This window comes from Corapipo altera, unplaced genomic scaffold, assembly GCF_003945725.1.
Source record: "Corapipo altera isolate COAL_440 unplaced genomic scaffold, ASM394572v1 49, whole genome shotgun sequence".
NCBI classification, from domain to species: domain Eukaryota; kingdom Metazoa; phylum Chordata; class Aves; order Passeriformes; family Pipridae; genus Corapipo; species Corapipo altera.
The window spans coordinates 8,582,079-8,607,365 of NW_020884879.1; the positions used below are offsets into that span (position 1 = coordinate 8,582,079).

Here is a 25,287-nt window from a genome sequence, read left to right on the forward strand (position 1 = left end):
ACATTACTTTGAGAGTCAGATTAAAATTCAAGACATGATCTTAATGCTTATAGAAAAAAAGAATACAGAAGAATCCTGTAACAGAAAAAACACACACCATCTTCATTAACTACATTAAAATACAGAGTATTTACAAAGAAAGTAGTTAGCCAGAATCAGCTATGCAAAGAATTAACCCCCCCCAACATAAAATCCAACAAGCCAACTATTATTATGTCAGCTGCAGTGCAGCTACTACCAAGTACACTTGTATCACAAAGTCCTTTCACAAAAGTATAATTTTTGTTAGGTTTGTGAGAGTCTTATTTCTTTGAAACACTATACATATACAACACTGATGTTCACCTGTATCAATTTTAGCAATTTTGGTTTTCTCCAGTTCTTGCATTTTTTAAAGTGTAACCCCCACCAGGGTTCTGCTATTCATTTACAAAAAGATCCCGATCAAATTTACAATAATAAAACTTCATTGCTACCCCTTCACTCAATTTCCCTTTGTTTCTTTACATAAACATATCACCTGATTGGAAAGACATTCCAATCAAAACCAGTTTTCGTAGGTCTCAGTACAGACACCTATAGAAATGCAAAAATACAGGTATATATGTGCAGGAATTGACTAGCTAGCAGGTACATCCAACTTAATACAGTCATTAATGCAGTATTCATAATGATCACAAGTGACCATATTTCACACACATTTTTTTAAGACATGTAAATTCTGGCTGACATTATACATTACGTTCAGCCAACATAAATGCTTGTATTAAGACAATAGTAATGAAACATATGTATTTTCTCCTACATAATTTTATTTATTCTGCTGGGGTGACATAGTACTAAAATAATCTAGCCAATATCAGAATTACAGAACTGACTTCAGAAGCAGGTAACACTGGGATGGATACTCTTCTGTTACTTAGGACCATAAAGTGGTCAGACTCAAGCTCCTGAAGTTTGCAGTAGGGAAAAAAGGAGACTGAGGTCCAGCCAACACAACCAAGAGCGTGCAATTAAAAAGCACATCACACAGGAAAAAGGATAGCGAGAAGAAGAGGAGGACGTGCAATTCTTAGGCTACTCCTACAATTCAAAAGCTTTTCTGCATTTCCAGCAGCTTGTAATCACTGTTGGAGAATTTATTGCCCACAAGGAAAGAAGTCTTTACAAAGAACAGCCCTAATCAGAACCTTGTTCTCCCTTCTACAGAGGCAGAAGTGCCCAAGAACCAGATTCTTATGAGCCAACTTAAAACAATAAAAAATTGTTAAGTAGGTAGAAGCAATAAGGTTCAAAGCCCTTTAACCCAGAATTATAACCAGAAGTAAAAATGAGTACTGTTATGAGCATAGATGAATCCTCTTAAGTCCATCTCTTTGGGGAGTAAACATGACGACAGAAAAATTTACTCATTCACGTCCAGAGCAACAGTGGTAGATTAGAAAAAAGTTAATACTGCACAGAGAGATGATGCATAATTATACAATAAATATTCATTTCATGGATAAAAATTACTCTATACATGCAAAGACATCTGGACATCACACCACTCTGCTAAGAACGTATGCATATATGTGCACGTACATACGTGTGCCTGTGTACGTTTACACATCGCCAAAACACAGAAATCCACTTTGCTAAGTACTGTACAACAGAAATACTACCATACTTCTGAAGAATGCTTTCTTAAGCCTCAACTTACCTCACGGAGTCACAAACTGGAAGTTTTATTTTGGTCATGTGGAGCCATTCTTCTCCCCTCCCTAAACTCATAAGCGATGACGCACTGAGTTTAAAAACAAAAATGTTGTTGCAAAGTGAGCTGCTCATATTAGATACTTACTTATCGAAGCTATCACTATATTTTATGAAGCTCTCCAATTTTTCCTTGGCATATTCTACCACATCTGAATGAAGCTCTATTCCATGATTTATCCCAAAAGGCCCTGTAAATAAAAACAGTATAGTGTTTTTGTGTTTTTGTTCTTTAAGCATAAAAAACCTGCATGGAACAGCGCTATACTTTTCATCTGTGAAAACGCTAAAAACACATAAAACCTAAGTCTACCAACACTGCTAGACAAAGTTATTTTTTGCATCTGCATTATCAGTGCTTAAGAGGAAGGTAAAAAGGCCAAAGGTTCAATAAAAGAACAGGGACAGAACTGTGGTAAAACAATTTTATGGAATGAATTTTCTTCATAAGCATGCAGAAAATGAAAAAACATTGACTACACTGAAGTCAGTCTGTACAAATTCTTTTTCAACATGTTGCTTACTTGGAATACAACAATTAAAAATTTTAATTTAGTCTGTATTTTGTTATTTAAATTTTTAAGCTTTCTTATGGTAAAATTTTCATTTTTGACAATTCAGAGATTAGATATTTTATCCCTTAGCCACATTTGCTATTCCACTTTGCAGGTTGCAAAATCAGAAGTTTGCTTCTGATTTACTTACATATAATAATTAATTTCCACCTAGAACACTGTGGTCACAATCGCAACACTGCTTTCCTGTGATCAAATCCAAATATAATTCCAAGTAAATTTGTGTGCCAAAAGTTAATGCTATTTTTCGGGAATGAGAAGAAATCATGAGACAGGACCATGAGGATTATCCACATCAGGAAGGAATTCGAATCAGACAGTCACATTTGCTGTGAGGATTCTAAATTTAACATGCACTCATAGCCCAGGGACTTTAGTCATTGGAGCACAGAATTGGAAAAGGGAGAGGAAAGGGTAAGAAGGGAAAGTAAACATCAATAAGATTAGACAAAACTTATATTTATATCCTCTACTGCATTCTAAATCTTTCCTAAATATTTAGCTCAATGATGTTACTCCCATGAAACAATTCAATTTGTCTTTTCTAGGACACGGATTAACAAAACAGACCTAGAGCTAGTAAGAGAGGTTTCATTTTACTGCAAGAAAAATACTGCATATGCCATTAAGGTGATCAAGAACTGCAATTCTTAAAATAGTTTAGAACATTTTCTACTGGGTGAAATAACAGCAATCCACTAGGTTACCACAGGCAGTGTTTGTAAGATCTCTCTGATTGCAGGCAAGAGGTAGGTGTCATTCAAGAGATGTTCTCAGAACTTGTGAAAACATGCACCTCCTGATGACATTCCATGTAAATTTAGTTCATCACTGCTCACATTAAAAAAGTACTGGCATAAGAAATCCCTTCCTAGCTGTTTATTGTTTTCTTGTACTGTAATAGACAATGATGTTTCTAACAGCTCTATAGCATGCAGCAGCACTCAATTTGTTTTCTTTACTTAAAAATTGCCATTCCTTCAATCTCATCATTTAAAAGATGCATCAGTATCACCTGTCCAAAAAATTCAAGTGTACATACCTTCCATTACTTAATTTTTAAAACAAAGAACTAAAAAATCCTGCAAACATCAGTTGTTCCAAAAGCTTAAAATTAAATCTGTGAATGCCAAACACTACCCCATCATCATACATCACAGTATCCATAATTTGAACAGAAAGATTTGAGAAATATGCTCTCTTCTTCCACAGGGAAAGTCACAGCTGTACATTTAAGCAGAGGCAGCTACTCTAAAATCATGAAAGTAACTTTTCTATTATTCTCTGAAATCAACTGGCCTCTTCCAGCATAATGAGCTGGCAATTCCACTACCTGGTCTGAACTTTATTTACATTTTAACAGTATCAGCAGCAGTTAATTTAATCTGTATAGATTGGGCGGGGTGGATGTCTTATTATTATGTTCCTATACACAGAAGTGATTACCAGTTTCAAAGTATTTGATAATTTAACCTAGTCATTTTGACACCACCAATGTGGCAGAAATACTACTCACTACATTGTCCAATGGAAAGACACCCAACTACTGTCAAAACCCACATGGTTCTCTGTTGCTCGCTGCAGTGTACACTGAAATTCATTTGAAAAAACGTGAGCTATTAAAAATACCTATATGGTTTATTTGTCAGGAAACTACATCTGTTTATTTTTCTTTGTTAAAACAGCTGTTCCCTGGCCTAAAACACACACTGAAGTAAAATGATTACATGTAACTAATTTTATCAGGAGCTGAGTAAGAAAATAAAGGCACATAAATTGCATTTATACTTTCTATGCCTCAGCCTAGAACTCAAAACACATTGCAACACTAAGCAGATTTCAGTGACAGGATACAGCACTACAGAAACATGGAAAGTCTCCTTCTGTAAGTAGCTGAGCAGTTGTTGCTTCAGGCTGCTCAGCCCTGCTACGGAATATCAGCACCTGAGCTGCCTTTGTGGGAACATCTGCAGGGTAACTGTGCTCTTCAGGGGCTGTCAGCCAATCTCACCCTCTGCAAGAGACAAGTCTTTTCCTGCCTAATTTCTTCAACACTGCATATACTATTCTGAAGGCAGGAATTCTGCTTGATAAGGAGAGGTCAAACTCAGGAGGATTCAACAACGAACAACAGCCACTCAAAATTGGTTAGATAAATACACAGATACAAGTGCAATATATATAAGCAAGAGCAATATACATTATTTTTTTCCAACAGATAAGAATAATGAAATAACAAAGTTTCCCACAAGACAAATAAATTAATACCATTACTCACTAAGCTGAAGAAACATTTTAGAGAAAAAAATGCAGCAATATTTCCTAATTGGTTTAATACTGAACTTAAAATATTACAGTCTAATTTAAAATAGCTACTCTCAAGCACTTCCAAACAGAGCAAAGCAACACTATAAGAGAATAGACATCTTTATTACATTTTATTTTTACCTGTGAATGAACATAACTCCTATTTTCACAAAACAGTGGAACCTGTTGAATTTATTACTATTAACTGGAACAAAAGATACTGCCAGAGATACCAACAAATGACATTTGTTATGCACTATTAGGTATAATTTCTGCTCTTTAATAAATAAGAACTGATGACAGAAAGCAACTAACTGAAAAATTAACAAACCAACTCTTGACTGTATATACCAACTCTTGTTCTATATATAAATAAACAAAATCTGTATATTACTTGTCAGCAAGGTTTCTGCAACAAAAGTAAAACTGCATATAATATGGTCAAAAAAATTATATCTATGAAAGCTATGTATTAAAATAACTGCAGTTGTTTTATGTAATGAAATTAATTGGTAAAAAAATTATTTGTTGGTGCATATGCTCTGTAGTCTAAATACTGGGGATAGAAGAAGATTTAAAGCACTTTTGTCTGCAGGTTTCTAAATTTAAATTTAGAAAACAATATTTAATTACATCTTTTTTCATACAGGAAATTTATTTGAAAACAGAAGAAAAACCACAGCGCTAATTGGTTAAAGCAGTTTTGAAAACCTACAGACCTACAGTGATTAAACATCTTATCAGTCTACATCCCTAAATTTTCTCACTAATAAAATTATTCAATAAATATATTTTAAAAGGAATGTTTGCATACTGATACAGATTTATTTTTCAGTTAAGTTTCTTCAAGAAAAGCCTTTACAAATTAGATTTTTCTTTCCATAAAGTGAGGATGAAACCAGTAACCCAGAGTGAGGGCATAAACATGGTGCAAATGCAGATTGAAATTCTAGTCTTCAAAAATTTTTCCACTATACCTTTCCCTTTTAAGCAACAAAAGGACTGTTTCTTTTCAAATGACGATTTCACACTACAGAACGCAGGAAGAATTGCCGCTTCCGAAAAAATCCCATGAAACACCACTGAACTACAGGTGCCAGTGAACTGCTCATAGATAACAAATAATATTTCAACATCACATCTCAAAGAGCCAGCCTTAAGTATAGTATTGTCATTTTTAAATAAGTTTTACAGGGCTTGCATAATCTTCTAAAAATATGCAAACAAACTATATTGAAACAAAAACATTCAGGTTACCTAATATTAATCCCACCATTGTACTCAAGTATCCGGTTCCACTACCCAGATTTAGAAAAGACAATCCAGGCTGAAGCTTCAGTGCTTCCATGACTTCAGAATAAATGCAAGGTGCTGACAAGTGTATATTTCCATGCTTCCACGCCAAGTCTTTATAAGCATTGTCCCTGTATCCTTCCAGATAATAATCACCACGATCAATTGCTCTGAAGGCTTGCTCCACACTCTCAGTGCGAATGTACTGAGCTTCTTTCAAGTTATCAATTAAGTCATCATTGTCTTCTCCAGCACTCACAGCTCCTCCCATGCTGAATTTCTATGGTAATTCAATTAGTTTGCAAAATACATTAGGAGGAGAGTTTTCCCAAAAGTATATGTATGCAATGGAGTCTCAGTTCTTCTTTCAGAAGCACATCACAAACGAATCCTGAAAAATAGATATGTTTAGATTACTTGAGTTTCAAAAGAGAAACAAATCAACAACTATTAGTGGGTGATGAAATAGTTAATACTGGATAACTTCGTGAAGCAGAACTATTAAGAGTCAGGACAGCCAGTATTTAATCAAAATTCTGCCCTTCAGATTCTAACTCAAGCCAGTGTGTCTGACCTTAGCCAGAAACATATCTTAGCCTTAATGTGTCAACATGGGCTGTCTACATTAAATAAACCCTGAACGCTGCATTGCTTGCTAAACACTGAAAACACTGCTGTGCTAAGAACCTATCACCCATGTTATATATTTGAAGGGGGAATGGATGGGATAGCAACTGGCTTTGGGCTCGGTCTAGTCCCATCCTTGGAACTAAATGTCCAGCAACAGCTGGAGCATGTACCAACGTAGTTAATTTTGAAAGGAACTGGGTTCACATGCTCTAAGATCACCCCATGGTGGGAGACTAAGCCCAGTAAGCGGTCATGTCCAGGAGATGCTTTTCAGATGTTCACTTTTGAGCTGAACCAGAATACTACAGCAGATACAATGGCACACTGCTGTTCTGGATTCAAAACAGGAAACTACTCCAAGTATTTGAGCTCCTCCTAATGCCTGCCATATTCACTAGAGGAACACAAATTCCTTAAGTACCTAGAAGTTTTCAACAACTTGTCAGATCCTAAGTGTAATTCTACACAGCATATTAACATCAAAATCCTTCAGATCTCTATTTTATCTGCATTTACTAAATTATTAATTACTACACTCATCAATTCCAGATGTTAATATTTTTAATGTTGCATGAGTTATCAGTAAAATAGCAACACATGACTAAGAGAAAAGAAAACAAAAAAGTTTAATCCACCACTTCCAGATTGAATACAGTACACAGTGAACTAGTAGTTAACAGTAATTGAATGTCAGCTCAGACAGCTAAGAAAGGAGAAAGGCAATCGTGAATCTTGCTATACATTCTACGTAACTTCGTTAACAAATAAAAAACCCCAAACAAATCCCAAATCAGTGACACATTCACCCTTGACTCTTCAACTGCATTGCTGGGTATCATGTTTTAAAAGATTCCACCTTCTGCTTCAAACAAGTATATTTCTTTTTTGAAAATATGAATATAATCTTTTATCTGAGAATACTCCAACCTAATTCATCAAATCTATTTTGCACGTGCCTGTCTGTGCATATTCATGTCAGGAATTCACAAATACAACCCAAATGTCGACGGTCACTTAACAGAATGAAGTTGGTTCTTAAATTTATGTTGTGGGGATAACTGCAACACAGGTTTTATGGTTAAATACTTTAAATGAAGAACTTCCTTAGAACATGTTTAAAAGGTGTCTATCAAAACAGAACTAACAAACCTTTCCATAATACTGAATGGAAACATCCAGGAACAGAAACTTACAAGCATAGTTAGATTTGGTGGGTTTTTCCTGCCACTGCAACATCAAAAAAATACTTTTGGAGTTTGAACCTGTCCTGGTTTCGGCTAGGATCAAGTTCATTTTGTTCCTAAAAGCTGGTACACAGCTAGTGTTTTGAAGTTAGTATGAGAATAATGTTGATAACACTCTTCAGTTTAGTTGTTGCTCAGTAGTGTTTACCCTAAGCCAAGGACTTTTCCATCTACCACACTCCACCACTGAGCAGGTGCACAAGAAGCTGGAAGGGAGCACGGCCAGGACAGTTGACCTGAACTGGCCAAAGAGATATTGTATGCTGGGCATGACACCATCAGGTGTCATGCCCAGCATACAAACCGGGGGCAGATTACTGGGGAGAGGGTAGAATGCTCAGGGCTACTAAAGCCCTGGTAAAATCATGAGTGAAACACGACTGTTCACCACTCACCTGTGTGCTTCCCTCTGAAGCAATTTTTAGTGCCATTCTCAACTGGGAAGAGATAAAAAGTCACCAGGTGCAATTATCAACCAGAAGGAAAACCTTTGATTAAAGTAGAAAAGCCACATTTCTCAACACCCTAGTGTTCCACACGAGAATATGCAGGCATGTGCATGTTCACTTGCGCAGGAACATTCCTTTCTACTACTGAAAAAACTAGGAGGTAATTTAGACAGAAGATATGAAACCTGAGGGAGGCTTTTTCTAAGTATAGTTCGTAAAAATATTCCAGCCCTACTTGCTTGTCTGCACTTGCATCACACCTGCAAGTTCAATGAATCAAGGGATTCTTCAGTTAAATAACCTAAAGTGACTAAAGTAATAGTTTTTGCCATTCTTTCATAATACAAAGTTCATGACTATCTTGAGATATGTCTGGAAATAATTTTAACTAAAACCGCAAAGGTAAGAACTGAGTTTACTGACGACTTGTTAGAGAAACAGCAATGTCGCTTCCAGCTCTTCCTGCGGGGTGCATCCACCACTTCGCACCAGCAGATGGAGAACTTCGCTCGCCATCAGCACTGCAGCGGCAAACACAAAGCCCGCGGATGGGAAAATGCTGCTCTTCCAGAGCAAAGCTTTAGTATTTCCATCAACAAGCGTCTTCATTAGTTTCACACAACATTTATTTCCTGTAAATTATATTTTCTAATTTTCAATACAATCACAATGCCGAAACAGATTTTTTTTTCAGGTATTTGGTAATTCTGTATTCTTGGGATTACATGACAGCTCAAGGTATTGCAGTATCACAGGACTTTCCATTGATGACACCCCTGCAAGCATTTCACCTTCTGGTTATCACATAGAATCTCAAAGGCAAGAACAGAAAAGGTGTGGTAGACAGCATGACATTGCGGGAAGTAAGGGAGAAAAGAAATAGAAAGCCTTCTCTCACAAACGGGATGCCTGTGCAGCTGAACAGTGGCTGTCTGGTAGTGGAGCTGAAGGTTACATCTTATTCTGGATACACTGCTCCGGTCTGAAGGAGGCGACGATAGGTAGACGACAGCGATACTGTCTGCTTTTCAGATACCTTGCTTTTGGTTTGCTTTCATTAATCAACTATGGTGCTCTACTCTGGACTCTACAGCTATAGGTAGCAGAAAGTACTTTTGTTCAAAAAACAAAAAAAATGCTCTAGGAAGGAAATAGATATTTTCATGGAAAGTGACCTCTTGTACTTTTTTTCACTTTCCTCTAATGCTTTTGTATTTGAAAGTTTTTGCCTTATGAAAGTAAAATTACTTCTAACAGAGATGACAGATTTTAAACACACAAAATAAAACACTCCAGAAGCCATTTTAGCATAGCTGAAGAAAAACAGTAACTTAAATCTCCCTTGTGACAGCTGACCCAGGACCAAGATAAAGACAGCAGAGCATATTATGATAAAAGTTTCTACACAGCTGCAAAACTCACCAAAAACATCCTGTAATCTCACTGATACTAAAAGTGAAACACATGCAGTTCACAAAAAGCACATGCAACATTCTGATGCCTATTACACCAAAGTATAGCAATTTCACAAGAAATAGGAAGGTGCATAAAGTTAACAAAATGCAGCTGTTGCCTTCAGGCTTAGGAATCTGTGGAATACAGAAGCCAACAGAAATCATAGTTTAGAAGTTAAAATTTCAATATAGTCTTGATTAAAAAGTTTATTCATTTATTAAAACCAACTACAGCTAAAACAATCTCCACTTCTCATTCCACACAATTCATGAATTCATTTTCAGAAGTCAGAACACTATCTTGAAGTTTCTTATATTCACAATAAAAATGAAATGACAACACACTTTCCTATTACATAACAATCCACACAACTGCACCTCTGACCTGTTTCTGACCTAATCTGTAACAAATTTCACTGAAATTCCTTATCATAAGTAATTTCTGAGGGTTCTTCTGTTGATTTTTCTTTTTTTTTTTTTTTAACATTTTCACATTAATTGAACAGTTATTTTTTGGCTATGTGGCTAAGAAATGCTGGCAATTTGAGTGCATTTTAATACTTCACCATCTTATAAGCTAGGTAGATCTCTTATCTGGTAAGTCAGTAACCATGTGCAGCAAGGTTTACTAAGGGGTTTTTTGCTAACTCCCAAAAGGACACAAGTTTTGCACATTTCAGAATTTTTACAAATACATTTGTACTTCAAGTTAATTCCTTAGGTCACTAAGGACTTGCACACACTCCTAAATACAGTTTAAATACCATGCTAGCAAGGTATCCAGTTAATTTGAGAGAAAAAAATCTCACTGACGTTGCTAAATCCATACAGTGTCAAGTATCTTACAAATTTAGTATCTTGTAATACTGACATATCCTGACTTCAAACAGATGACTCCTTAGAAATACATGTTATTTGAGTCTATTTACTTGATTCTTATTTTATTTCAAAAGATAAAAAAATACAAGATAAAATATAATAAATGGAATAAGCTGTATTTCAAGTCTCCTCTTCAGAACTATCTTCACTAAGATATCAGCTTGGAGCAACACCACACAATCATGAAATGTGACACTACTTTCAACTCATAATGGAATACAACATTGCTTGGTCAATCTTCCCTCTTTCCTGTGAGGGGGGAAAAGACAACTATAAACCACTGAGCTGCACAGTACTATTACAATTCAGCTGTTAAGTTTCCCCAGAAAGGAATGTTCTGTGACTGGCAATAGAAGGGAATTAACCCTGAATGCACATAAGTGCCTGAAACACTTCAGTCCACTTCACAATTTAAGTTTACTCATGGCAAAAATCAGCAACATTTCTCTGATCAGCAGACCTAAAGTTCTCCAGGCCACTAATCCACTGTTAGACCTACTTATTTTGGTTCCAACCCAATTTGTGACATTCACGACACTCCTGCAGCTGTTATGACCTCAAGATCATGTTTTGCCTGTCCTCGTCTCATCCAGCAACTCCTACAACCACAGGGCTCCATTTTCAGTTTAGCTTTGCTATGTCTCCCGTGTATTGGAACAGTGCCTCACACAAAAAAAATCAACTCCAAACTGCAGAGTTGAGTTTAAGATTTCAGTGGGAGCTGTCAAAAAAACCAGAATAATTGATTATGATCTGAAAGGGAAAAAAGAAAAATTGCAATATTAACTTCACCAGGCAAAGACTGGAGAAAACTAAAATATGAAGTGCATGCTGGAAGTAACTATAGTAGGTGACTACAAAAATAAGAATTAAATGTGGTACACACAGGTATTTCAGAGTGAAGTCTTTACGAACAGTTTCTTTCAATTATTTTTATACCCACACCTTGCTGCTAAACCGATACTAAAGGTAACAAATAGTCTAAGTACTTTGGAAAATCAGCTACTATTTGAACTGCCTTCTCTTCCACAGCTATTTGTTTTGTCACTCCAAACAGTTATGAAAGAAGAAAAATTGTTTTCAGGATATACTAACATACTATTGGTGCATTAAAGAAAACTCTTTTGAAAACACTGCACATTTTTCAAGTCCATACTCTAGACTCATCTTACTTTCACTCCTAACCTACTGTTCAGTAGATGGCTTCAAGAAGCACTTCCAGTTAAAGAGAAGCAAGTACAAAAACAACTGCAGTCAGCTCTCCAATGCAATGCACTCCACAAAGCATACTTTGAAGTTCTTTGCAATATAGCAACGGAACAAAGAACAGACCTCAGGATTAGGTTAAGTCAAATGAATGTAAACAGCTACAGCTACTGAGTTAACCTGAATTGCATTGACCTACTTCAGCAGAAAATGTTTGTCAAGTCTGATGTAAGCTTAAGCCCTGATCTTCCTGTTTAGGCTTTCAACAGCTGTTTATACAAGATTCCAGGTATGTGCCTGCTCTCACTCTTCCTCCACTTCCAGTCACCTGAACACACCAAACAGCACACACGGTACGGCATTTCTCTCAAAAGAGGCACTGAAGCTTTTGGAACTCCACAAATGTATGAGCAGGGAGAAGCATATCAGTACATGATCAAATGACTTTAACCTTGGAAGTTACACAAGGGCGTAATTTTAGACCAACTTTGCTGACTATCTGCTGAACTTTTTTCTTTAATTTGATACAGTTCACAGGAACTTGAAGTAAAATATAATAAAACAACACAGAATTTTGTTGGTGGGTTTTTTCCTCCTTCTTTGGACTGGGTTATATTTCTTTCTCGGTCTATGCCTTCTCCTGCACTGAATTTTTTTTTCTCATCTGAAATTCTACCTACCCTCTTCACATAATGGCAAGGACTGAATGCTAAAAGGAACATATTCTGTACATCATTTCTATATGCCACACCCTTTTTCAGGTATGCTGATAAAGACTTTAAAATTCATTATCTTTTATTACAAAGCAAAGGAAACAATCCTATATATTTCCTGGATGGAACTTCTAATGCTTAGCTTAAACCCACATCTTGATTTAGTTCTCCTTACTACTTAAAATCTGGGCAACCAAAAATTTTTTGCAAAGCTGAGCCTCTGAGGCTTCAGAAGCAGTTTCTTCTTCAAACACAGATTCATTAATTGCTAGTAAAGAGTATCTACTGGTCATCTGTACAGAATTATTTCCCCCACACACCTCCTGTGCATATGAGAGTGTGAATACCTACAAACATTTCAAATGTAGTCACTCATGTTACAAAAAGTTTTAAATTGGGACCAAGTACAGAAACATTTCCTTCTTTTAGAAGGATTTGCTAGTATCTAATTTCACAGTAAATTTTAGTTTAGCCAGCATCTGCCATAAATACTTTAAGAAACATTATTTTTAAAATGAAAAAGCCTCCATGCATGAGAGGCTGATGAGATGACTAACAGCTCTGAAACTTCCTGATTAACCTGTCTTTGCAAAAGTTTCACGAGACTTCAAGTACGTGACACTACCACCTGTGCAGAAGACATGAGTCTGTCTGGCATAAAGACTTTGTCCATTACTGATAGACAGCATTAATAACCAGCTGCTGTTCAGTCCCGGAGCCAGCTCCTCCTCATAATCTGAAGCAGATGACCAGAACTGCTGTTAAGAAAATAGCCACTTAAGTGCTTCAAAAAAACATTTTTCAAAGCAGCAAGATGCTGCTGGCTAGCACCATCAGAAAAAAAACACACCAAAGAGGTAAAATTTGCTGTGTGTCAGTTCAGTGATACAGTCTACTAGATTAAAAAAAAATTCTAAATTATTGCAGTAGTTTCAGAGAGCAATGATAACATCTAATGGAAGTCTGAATACCTGACTGACAATGACAAGAGCCAAAGTCATTGCAAGTGTGTGATGTGGTCTGAGCAGTAAAACTACACAGTTCCCAGTAGTAGCACCTGATCAGAACAGCATGACATGTTTTTTTTCACAGTATGCAGTGGGAAAATATCAACAAAATAATAATTGCCAGTCTGTTGCTTCCCATTAGAGTTCAGCTACAGGCAAAATGGTGATTACATCTCAACAGGCTGTATGTATACCTTTATGACTGAATGAACACTAGCTCTGCCCAGATTCTGTGTACCCTGCAGTATCCCATCAATTGCAGATTTCAAAACAATTAATACTGCTTCTCTACCCACACCAGTCCAAAATATTTCCTATAGCTTGTTTGTAAGATACTGGCTAAAATGCCCTCATCTCTGGGGAGCCTAAGATGACTTATTGACTTGTCAAAGCTCCACCAGAACATCTCATAAGCAAAGGATATCAGTTTAACCCAATGTCTAACACGTAGAAGATCCCCTATCCTTCCTCTGATACTGGTGTCCATGACAGAACCTGGCAGTCCTCTTATAGTACACGTTGTAAAGGTCTCAGGCCCTGAGAGGTGTGCCTACAGCTCTGCCTATTCCCCAGATACTGCTATTTTTAGTCTGTCCAGCTGAAAAGTACTGCTTTATCACGGACTGGTTGGGAGAAAGTAGAAAGATGAGAAGCTTCTCGAGAGGGCCTAACAGACCCACAAAAAGAGGAGGTACCAGGTAATAGCAGTTTGCTCACTGGCAAGACTAAAATGTCAGGACTTCATATGACAGACATGAATCTATGATGATTAATACATGCAGGTGTCTGATATTCACCAAGTCTGTATCATGCACCTGTTTTTCAGATGAGAAACTGCTGTCCATGCACATATTTCACAGGAATTAGTGAGCCACAGTGACTAGCCTGCAAAACTCATTGCCACTACACGCAGCTTTGTAGAAGGGTATTTAACAGAATATTCATTTCAAGCAGGTTCATATAAGCCCTATCTGTCAAACATTAGGAATTAGAAGAGCTGTAGAGTAAGGTGTGAAAAGAACTAGTTCTAGTATATCTAATCTTGTTTAGTCTGAAAATGGAAAAAGGCATAACAGTGACACAAACTTTTCTGCAAATTCTAATATTATTGTGAACACTTGCCAACTAAGACACCTTGAGATACACAGATAGATAGATATCAAGAACAAGCCAAACACTCAATTTTAAAATGAAAGTCATTTTTCTTCATGAAAGAAAATGCTTAATAATTTAGTTTGTGGTGACCAGAACGTAACAAACCACAGGAAAATGATGCTCCTTTACTTTCAATATCATCTGATGAAAGTAACCAGTAACAACAGGGAACTGGGGAAGGAGAATACTCTTTTATAATAAAATACAAAGCATGTTTTGTACAAGAACTGAAACATATTTTCCTAAGCTTTTACCATAAAAGTTATAGTTCTTAAGCACATCAAGTCACTACTACTTTGAGTAGGCGAAATGTGGCCCATGACAAAATATTCACTATTTCAGCTATTGCTAAAGTTCAAAAACTTATTGCACATAAACATTTCAAGTTATTTAAATAACTCACTTCCAGCAGCAACAGAACAACATACGCCTGTTGCCTTTAGCAAAAGAAAATAGAAATGAGGTCAAGTGTAAAAATAGAAGATAGTTGCATTCCTGACACTTGAAACCTCATCACAGAGTTATGCATTTAATTCAGTCTCTAAAAAAAAAAACACCACAGGCCCAATTAAAAAAACAAAATTATCAATCAACTTTACCAAGCTCCAAGTACACGAAAACTTTTAGGTTTCTAATCCTTAGAAATACATCTAAAAGCATCTAAATAGCATACAATAATCACAGCACAAACAATTCTAAATACTGTATTTTGTTGTTTACTTTCACAGCCTAAGAATCTCAACTTTGATTTATTATATACCCTCTTCTTACAAGATGCTAAATAAATACAACTTAAGAAAAAATAAGTCCTAATCCTTTTTGTTTGATTCTTAAAATAGTCCAGTGCAATACAATAATATGTTTTGAGAAGTTACTTTATTACTTAGGCCTGTAATTCTCAAGAGGGAAAAATAAGTATGGCCCACTCCTGTTTCCTGCTTCTCTTCCTCAGAACCATGACACAAAATTCTTTCACTGATGCAATCTTCCAGAAGCATCACACTGGACTCATCATTTTTTTCAAATGTAACTTGTTTACTAACACATGCACACCAAGAGTTACTTTTACCTTGTCTAAGAATGCAATGGATATCTAATTGAACCTTTCTTCTTTTTAATCTCCAAATCCTGCATATCTCCAAAAGCTTTACACTTTAAGGATCCATATCATTATCTGTCTTACTTTCCATAAACCCATAAACAGCACAACCTAAAATGACTTTGTCCAAAAATATTTATTAAGATGTCCAATGCCTACTTTATATAAAACAGAGATCAACTATCCCTTCATGGTTCTTACCAAAAGAGAGTGATGTTTTATCAAGACTCAAAACATACAAATCAAGTATTAACTAAGTCTACTTTAAAAATCTTTTAAACCTCTCTAGTCATCCGGGGGGAGGGGGGAATCAACATTTTAGTTTACAATGTAAAAAGGATACAGCATTAATACTGTTATCAAAGCCTTTTCCACAAAGCTGCATGCAAACATTCTATCATTCTCCCTACTTGAGGTAATGTTTCAAACTACCGCTTTCACAACAGTATCACTTTAATTTACACCTGTGACCAGCCAGCAACTTCTACCTTAAATTTTTCACAGGGCTTGCAAATGATTAAACAGATTATTTGCCTGCACCTACCAAAGTTAACCCTGTTGGGTTATGCGACAGAAAACTGTTCTGCAGACAAAGGAGAGGAGAGGTAAGCCTATGGCTGAGGGAAACCCACATGAATACCCTGACCCAGGCAATCACAGAAGATCCATCGGCTCTCCCCACACTCCCATCACCACTGGGCCTCTCCAAGGCACTTCTCAGATTGAAAGGTGTGATTCCTACAAGACTAGAAGAGTTACCATGGGGTACAGGGGAAAGGGACTTGGGGATTGCAGAAGTCCTGTGAGAGGATGTTTAGAGGAGGAACCAAGGGTGGGAAATGGGAGGGATCCCAGTGTCCAGAGGAGAAACAAGCATGGAAAGCCAGGGCTATGGTAACAAGAGGGACAGGTCACCTGTGAGCAGTCTGCAGGTCTGAATGTGTGTCCAGTTGTGCTCTGCCTGTCCTGTCTGACCATTAATTTCTTTTTGTAACTCTTTTTCTTGGATCTCTGTTCAGTGCCCCAGGTGCATGACGTGGAGTCAGATCATAGGTCACAGGGGTGCTAGTGGGTCTCTGGTGCCAGGAAAGGTGAGGGTGAACTTCTGTGGGTCAGAGTGTGATCACAGGGAGTATGAAGCTGGGCTAGCCAGCAAACTGGCAGTGGCCTTAGAACCTGGGATAGGACAGACTGACTGAGTGAGGCAACTGAAGGGGTTGGCTGATAAAGGAACAAGGGGGAGTCCAAGTGAGCTGCTTGAGAATTGTGGGGTTTGGGATTGGCAGCTGAGTCCGTGTATGTCTGTAAGAGGCAATGGGACATACATGGACCAAAAGGCCAAATCCAGGGTAGAACTAGTGCCTCAACCCAGTAACTGGAAAGAGTCATCATATATACGCACATGTGTTTGCAGACATTCAGCTTGGCCATCCAGAAAAGGCAACAGGATAAGGCCACTGGTGCTGTCTGTGTTTGTATCAGTGCTGCCTTCTGTGCTGGTGTGGTGGCCAACTATGTATTTATGTATGTACATGCTGAATACATGTATTTGTGTGGTACTGAGAATATGTGCTTAGCTTCACTACTCACTGGACCTGGGGCCATGTACACCTAAACTAAAAACTAGAAAGACTTGAACAAAACCCCTTATAGGCCCTCCTTAAAAGCCAAAACCATCATACATAAGCACATTCTTACCTTGAAAATGTTTCTGAATTATTGTTTTTCTTTGTCTCCAGGTATGAATCAAGTACTACTGTAAATCTGGCTCCAAAGTTATGATTCACTTACAGTACAAACAGCAGTAGATGTTGTCTGGAGAGGATCTGGAGCATTTGTGAAAGCTTCAGTGACCATTTCAAGACATTCATAAAAATATTTCAGCAAGACACAGAGATTGAAAAACTTCTATCATTGTTTATATAGCAGCAGTGCACTTGAACAGCTTAACTTAATCGTCAGCCTCACAATCAGGTTTTTTGTAGTCACACAAAGTGCATGGTTTTCACCTGACAAAAGTGTAGTTTACAGATATAACACAAGAGGCTGCTACAATCACATAAGCTGATGTAGTTATATCACAGACATCTCCAGTTTATCCAGAGCATGCCAGAATGGCAAATTGTACACTGACGTTTTCTGACAAGTGAATTACTTCAGAAAACATCACAGAATCTCAGGAAACTTGGCAGCAATGAGTCTTAGTCATAATGAATGCATAATTAACTGAAGCAAATAAGCAGAGACTAAGGCCTATGGGATTTTATAACATTGCAACTGTCAGCTCAGCAGAAGTCAAAGAAACTCAGCAACTCAACTTTTCTGTGTCCTTCCAGTTTCACTGACCTTCTGACCTCAATAATGCCAAATTTAGTTTCTTGACAGAAGAACACAGCAAAGCTTAACAAACTGGTCTACACTGAATGGAAAGAAAGCCACAGTTCATTCTGAAAAGGGTAAAGGGGACAGTTTTGCAATAGACAGCAGGGTCACATGCCCCAGCAGAAGAAGAGCCAGCAAAACTCAATCTACCAGAATCCAACATGAAGTACAAGAGTAAACAAGAACTTTATGAGTCTCATTGCAAAGACTTTCAAATCAAAATAAAATCCACTGATAGCAAACTGATGTCCCAGTAGAAATATTCACAGCATTCTTGACTACTTGAAGTTATGAGTACTGTAGAAATATTAAACATTTGTCAAAATTAAGCATCTCATTTGGAGAACTTTGCAGTTCATTCTTTCAGCAAAACTTGTGTAGAGTTCAGCCATATCTATCAAGCAAAAAAATTTGTGCTGAAAGTGATTAGAGGATAGAGGCCCCTACAATCATCTGTCTCTTAACTTTGATATATAGACCATTACAGAGCATAGTCATCCTGACTGGGTTGAGAAGTATTACTTGGTTCTTTCTTTCATAATTTTTTTTCATATGTTTCAAGAAAACCACACAGTAACTCCCGAATATCTGCTAGAAAGATTTGCTACAGAAATAATAAATTCTCAAAATAGTAAACACTTCTCATTTTCTCCCAACCACATGGTCCTAATTCCTCTTTCAATGTTAAAACAACCATTTATAGGAACCAAGCCTTTTATTTGGGACAGAGATGCCACAGACATATCAATTGCTGGATATGATTAACTAGCTGACTATTACTATAACCAATTCTAATCACTATCACTTCACTTATGGAAACCATGCATTGATGCAGGAATCTCTTTCTGGATAAGCAGCTTTTTTTTCTTTTTAAATATGAACAAATAATTAAGATGTATCATCTCTGAGATCTTCTCTTTGAAATTTCGTTCCCTTTCACCCCGGAATGCAACTCATAGCAAGTTCTATTTGTTTTGCTTGAAGGATAATATCAATACAAATACTTTCAATGGTTACATTCAGGGGTGCATGTATTTTGTGTCCACTATACTACTGCATACTGCCTTTCATTACATCTTAAACTACTATACTAGAAAAACTCTGATTTGACTACTGCTACTTCTATAAAAACATTTGTGGACATCAGCTGGGGAAAAAAAAAAAAAGTCTTCTCATTGACAGGTGCCTCCTGGTGGAACACTATCCAGTACAACAAAGTTTTCGCTACTCTTCCTGAAAATAGTTTTCAAGACTGTTTAATTTGCCATTAGAAATACACACCCCTCACTTAAGGCTTCAATAAGCCAACTGTTAAAAAAGGAAGAAATAATTATGATTACTGACAGCCTTAATAAGCTGCATCTATTTAGAAATCACACAAAGAAAAGTTTTTGTAATAACAGCAAGCTTCTGATACTTGCCATGTGACTCAGGTGCTCAAACCCAGACCTCCAGTGCTATATTAAGTGCTCATACCAACTACTTAGGCAACAGCACTAAGTAACAAAACAAAAAACTCTTCTGCCCACATCCTGTCTTTGCTTCTCTGCAAATAAGGAAGAAAAGTTGCTCTTGTTGTGTGATTTAAGACTACTCAGTTGGGGCTGCAAAACCAACTAGATAAAAGGCATCATTGACCTGTTCACTCTGTACGCTGCCACAGAACTGGTTGGTTCTCCACGTGTTCCTTGTGCATTTGTGTCTACAAACACAGAGCATCTCCAGTAAAGTATGTATGTCAGCAACCAAGACAAAGGCTCTCCCTTCCCTAACTGCTCAGCTACCTCTACTTAAAAAAAAAAATGGCAGACAGGATAAATCTTAACTTCAAAGAATGTAGGCTTTCAGTAAATCCCATCTCATATCCAACAGCTCCACGCTTACAACTCAGATGCCCCACAGCATCTCCATATAAATGTCTTTCATTCAGGATTCAAAACGTCCCATGTCGCTATCACACCACTTGCTCTAAGCCTATTAGCTTTTAAACCTAATTTTAAAGTTCTGTTGGCAAATTCTGCATTGTTTCCTCAACCAAGTTTTTAAATATTAATTCGACTTGTCGTCTTTTACACCCTTGGAACACTGCAAGTCCAAATTCAGCATTTGTTTTCCAACTGTGCGCTGAGCAAATACTACTATGAGTGAAATGCGCTACTTGAGAGACATTCCAAAGATCACCTTTTATGTCACCTTAACAATACACACAGAATCTGAAATCTCTACCTGTGTGCAACTCGTAGAATGCAATATTCTTCACTTCTAACAAACAAGATCTTTATATCCTTTCTTTGCTAAATATTATACAAAACAAAGCCAGAAGTCCAAAATTAGCCTTCATTAAACACATTTTCCAAGCAGAAGGCTCCAAGTATTTTTCTGCCACAAGACAGTTTAATCCTGCTCCACAGTCACTTCCCCACTCTAGAACTTCGCCACATGAGAATACACCAGAATCTGCAGCCTGCGAGTAACCAGAGAGACTCCTGATGTCACATCTAAACTACTTTAGGGCTGTGGAGTTTGAGGGTTTGTCTTTTTTTGTTTGTTTGTTCTGTGTGATGACCTCTAAACCAGTGTTTTCTCCTCACGATACAGGGCAATTTATATTTTTGTGCTTCAATTTAAAGCACTGATAAAATTCACTGAGAAATAAGTCACATACCAATTGTAGTCACAACAAACAAGTCATAAAGACCCTACAGTTGTTTCCAGATACCATTTCCAATCCTTTTTTCCTTCCAGGAATAAGTTTCTTTGGACTAACTGCCATTTTTAAATGCATCTTTGTTTTCAGTTTACTTTTACTTCTTCCTTTCAACATTTCCAATAAGCTTCTGATCAGACATAGATTTAGCAATAATTCACACACATACATTCCATCAGGATTCCAAGCTCCTCGAGATTAGTTAACATCACTGTCAACTTTGGAGTTGCAACACTAACTCTGAAACATCAAGTTGGCATGATGTACCAGGACAAAAGGACAGAGAACCAAGACCACTGTTCTGAATGTTAGCCAACTATCTTTTAGTTCTGCAAAAATTATCTTCATCATCCTAAGCTGCTACACATTCTAGCCTTTCTTCAAGGACCAGAAGTCCAGTCCAAATTTCTTAAATAACACAGCAGCAGCAACTGCTCTAAGAGCTTGCATGAAGCAGGCCTGAAGGCTCTCATTAACATCCAGTGCACACAAATAAGTCCCAAAGGAACTGAAGCACAGTAGTTATTTCCTGATGCTTTCATATAATTATAACCATAATATTTCATCGTAACTACTACAGTAGTCCCTAGAACTCCACAAATAATGAAGTAAAACAGTGTGATCACACTTCTCCAAACCAGATACTTTAAAAGAATTCTCCATCTAAAAAATTCACGCTTGTTGGTTGTAGAAGATGAAGCATGTAGATCAACTTCTGACCCTACCAGAAGACTCATGGAGTGCCTTAGGGCAGTCATATACCTGATTATTCATTTGCAAAACATGATTGCACATATAATCTACCCACTTCTGCTTTGAGGAATTTACATTCTAAGTAGGTAAAATAAATGAGATAATATTAAACAATGTTTGCATTCAAGAGTGCCAACTGCTGTAGACTTCAAGGTACTTTTCTCATACAGAGAGCTAATTAATCATCAGCTACAGAACATCACTTTCAGTTCAGCAGGGTAGAACAGCACATCTCTGTGACATTCCTGCTGAAAATGGGAACAAAGCAGGAAATGGACACACGTAAAGACATCTCTCACTGAGAAACAATGACTGTATTCTCAGGTGTTTCTCACCATGCACCTGAGACTGGGATGAACATTCCCATATGCCTAACTATTTCAGAACTGCTTTTTAAGTATTTGTTCTGGGGAAGTTTTAAAACTCCTCATATAAATCTTTCTGGAACACTTCATGGAAAAATTATCTTGCCTAGTTTTGGGAGTAGCTTTGGGGGGAAAAAAACCCTACACTACTAACTGTATCTTGCTGTAGGAATTTCAAATTTTACCTTTGTGCTAATGTCTTTTAAATTTGATTAAAGAAAAGAAATCACAGGCAACATGCTCTTTTAAGACTTCCACCTTCAGTAGTATCATGCCTAAACCTACCTTTAGCTTCAGAATATACACTATCTCAAAAGCACTTTAAGACTACAGAAACACAGACAAGTAACTGCTCTGCTGTGGTCCAGCACAGGCATGGAAAACTACAATACATGTCTGGCAGTCAGATCCTATTCTTATTCTCCTATTAGGTAGAATCCTCTTCAGAAGGAGATGCTGCAGCTTGGGGCAGTCACTGACAGGCAAACAGAAGACTAAACAATAAAAATCACCAATCTGCCAAGATTGTGATTATAAAAATGGCAAGACTTCATAAATTTATAAACACTGCAAAATTGAAACTGGCTAGTCAAACATCTAAAGCAACTCACGACGCAGGCAGATTAGATGAAGAAAATCCAGAGAGAAGGCCAACTAGAGAGGCAGGAAATTTTCTACAAGAATTCTGGAAGGAAGATCAGAGATTATGCAGGGAAGAAACCTAATCCTGCACAACACACAGTGATAAGATTTGGCCACCCAGGACTGTTCAGTATTACATACTTTTTTCTGTTTCTGTGATTTCATCACATTCTCCTCACTGCAGACCTCCCAACAACATCCAATTGTTTTTGCTAGCTTTTCTGAGGGACACTGACTGCTGTAAAGAACATCTGGCTAAGTGTCCATCTCCAAAGCCCTCATTGTGGCTCTCTGACCTCACTCATGTACTTCTTACATTCCTATCATTATATTTATTCACCCAAAGTCAGTTAAAATACCAATAGATCTTTCACATATTTTTCCACCTACAAATCCAAAGCATTTTTCAAACTTTCCCAACAAATCAGGCAGGAGTTCTGCAGAAGACAGCTCCATTTATCCAAGCCTGACTCTTCCCAGAGATGGTCTGCCCAGAGTAAGGTAATGGTCCTGTTGGGGAAAAAAATGTATCACACATTATGATTCATTTGCAAGCATAATGGATTAAGGTTACAAAGACAATACACGCTTGTAATATATTAATTTTAGGCATTAGATTTTTTGCATCTTGCATCTTAACAAGCCTTCTCTGTAACAGAAAGGTCACATGGTCAAGAGGAATTGGGTATCTTCATTAATTCACTCAATTGCTGACTAGCCTTACCGTGTCTTTTTTTTATGTATGTATCAAAATTTGTTCCTCATTATCAGAAGAAACCCCACTTCCTCACTAAAGTGTGTAATTCAACTGTATTTGACTTTTACTTGACTGGAGTGAAAAAATACCTGCTACAACAGTAATTATGTGGGCCCTGGCAAGTACTGCAAGGACACACATGTATTCTCTACACACCGTAGCAGTTCAGTACTTCCATCTCTTCTTTCCTGCAGACCCTGAAGATGTTTTTGAACGAACCCCTCACCCTTCGACCATAGGTGGTGTTTGAGGTGCTTTTTGTTTGGTTTTTTTTTCACGACAGAGCTCTACAAAGCTGGCCCAGGCTGCTGACTGAGTATCAAATAAATGCCAAGATTCCTTCCCCCTCTGCCCTCCCTTCCCCTTCCTCCAACTCCACTGCGAGCCGCTGACAACTGCGGAGGCAGAGGGAGGAGGGCGACGGCGGGGGACAGACAAGATCGGCACACGCACGGCAGAAGGCGGCCCAGGTTTCGGGCCCAAGAGGAATCCCATTAACCGCAGACCGCGGCTCAGCTACCGGCAGACGTGACCCCAGGACGCCTCCCAGAACAGATAACAACAAAGAAAACAGAGGGGCGGAGGTGGCTGCCCCGGAGCCAGTTCCTGCTCCTCCCCTTACGCTGCTCCCAGCCAAAACAGAGACCACAATGTAAACAGAGGCAAAATGTGCGCTTATGGCAAAGCGGGGGGCAGAGCAGCCCCTCTCCCTTTCCCCTGGCGGCTGCCAGGAAGGCTCACCGACCGACTCACTCCGGCTTACCGGCGAAAAGCGAACTTATCGCACATTTCACACACTTTATTTATGTAAATAAAGTATTTTCCCCTCACTGCCGCTACACCAACTCCTCTCCCGAAAGGAGAAATATCTTTCCCCAGCCCGCGGGAAACAAAGCGTTGTCTCACGCACCCCTTAAAGATGCCTCGGCCTGGAAGACGCAGCCAGCCCCCACAAGCCCCTGAGGTTATAGAAGCTCGGCAGAGGTAAAAAAAAACCAAACAACAAAAACGAACCAACAAAAAAAACTCAAACAAACAAAAACCCTCCAAAACGCAAGCTCCTGTTCTCACTGCATTTCCTCAAAGGCAAAAAGCAAACCCACTGCCGTCATGGGGGAAGAGGCAGGGCGCTGAGCCGCAGTGGGAGACGAGCAATGTCCTTACCTTGCCTCCACCCCCCACTCCGCCTGGATCTCAGGGCTGGAACCTTCTCTCTTGTCCTCGTCCCCTCACCGGTGCCCTGGGCCCGCGACAGCTACATCAACCACCTCCCCTCCTCCCAACCCTTTTTTGGGCCAGGGATTATTTATTACGGAGGCGGCGGGATGGCGCGGGGGGTGGCGGGGGTCGGGCAAAGGAGGAGGACGAGAAGAAACGGGCTGCTGAGGGCGGACGCGCACAGCCCCTGTCCCGTGCCTCCCCAGGGCGAGCCCTCGCCCTGTCCCGGCTGCGCGAAAACAAACACCCCCACCCCCCCCGCCTTCCCCCGCGCCTGCGTGCGGGGCCCGCGGACAATGGGACCCGGGGAACCCGGGGAGCCGACCCCAGCTGAGCGGAGGGGGCCGGCGGGCCGCGGTCCCACCCCCTCGCCGCAACCCACCGTCCCGGCCGTCCCAGGGGGGCTGGGCGCCGCAGAGCGCAGCTCTGCCCACCCCCGCTGCGGGACACTCACCCGTTCCGCAGCGGGCCGCGGGCCCTGCGCGGGGCGGCAGCGCCGGACCCGCCTGGGGAGGGGATTGCAGGCGGCAGAGGGCTGCGGCGGCTCGGGGGCGGATAGCGGAGGGCGCGGGCCGGGGGCTCGGGGGCTCCGCGGTCCCGTCGCGGTGTCGGTGCGAGGGACGGGACAGGAGGCGGGGCCCGACAGCTGAGAGGATGTAAACAGAGCGTCACGTGACCCCGCCCCCCGCGCTCGCGG

At 39.0% G+C, this 25,287-nt stretch overlaps 1 protein-coding gene across 4 annotated transcripts in view; it reads right to left on the minus strand.

The window, feature by feature from the left end:
- The window catches only part of PCMTD1 (protein-L-isoaspartate (D-aspartate) O-methyltransferase domain containing 1), a 43,339-nt gene extending 18,203 nt beyond the window's left edge, over positions 1-25,136 (minus strand). Inside the window, exons 1-3 of one of the 4 annotated variants that reach the window (XM_027638728.1) lie at positions 24,537-24,653; positions 5,895-6,321; positions 1,844-1,946 (exon numbers count right to left, since the gene is read on the minus strand). In XM_027638728.1, coding sequence (XP_027494529.1) covers positions 1,844-1,946; positions 5,895-6,201 — 410 coding nt within the window. In that variant the 5' untranslated portion in view covers positions 6,202-6,321; positions 24,537-24,653. Of the gene's footprint in view, positions 1-1,843; positions 1,947-5,894; positions 6,322-16,681; positions 16,864-23,005; positions 23,126-24,536; positions 24,654-25,044 lie in introns of those variants that run through there. The other 3 variants (XM_027638727.1, XM_027638725.1, XM_027638726.1) reach the window with 3 other exon arrangements.
- Between the last annotated feature and the right edge of the window lie 151 nt (positions 25,137-25,287).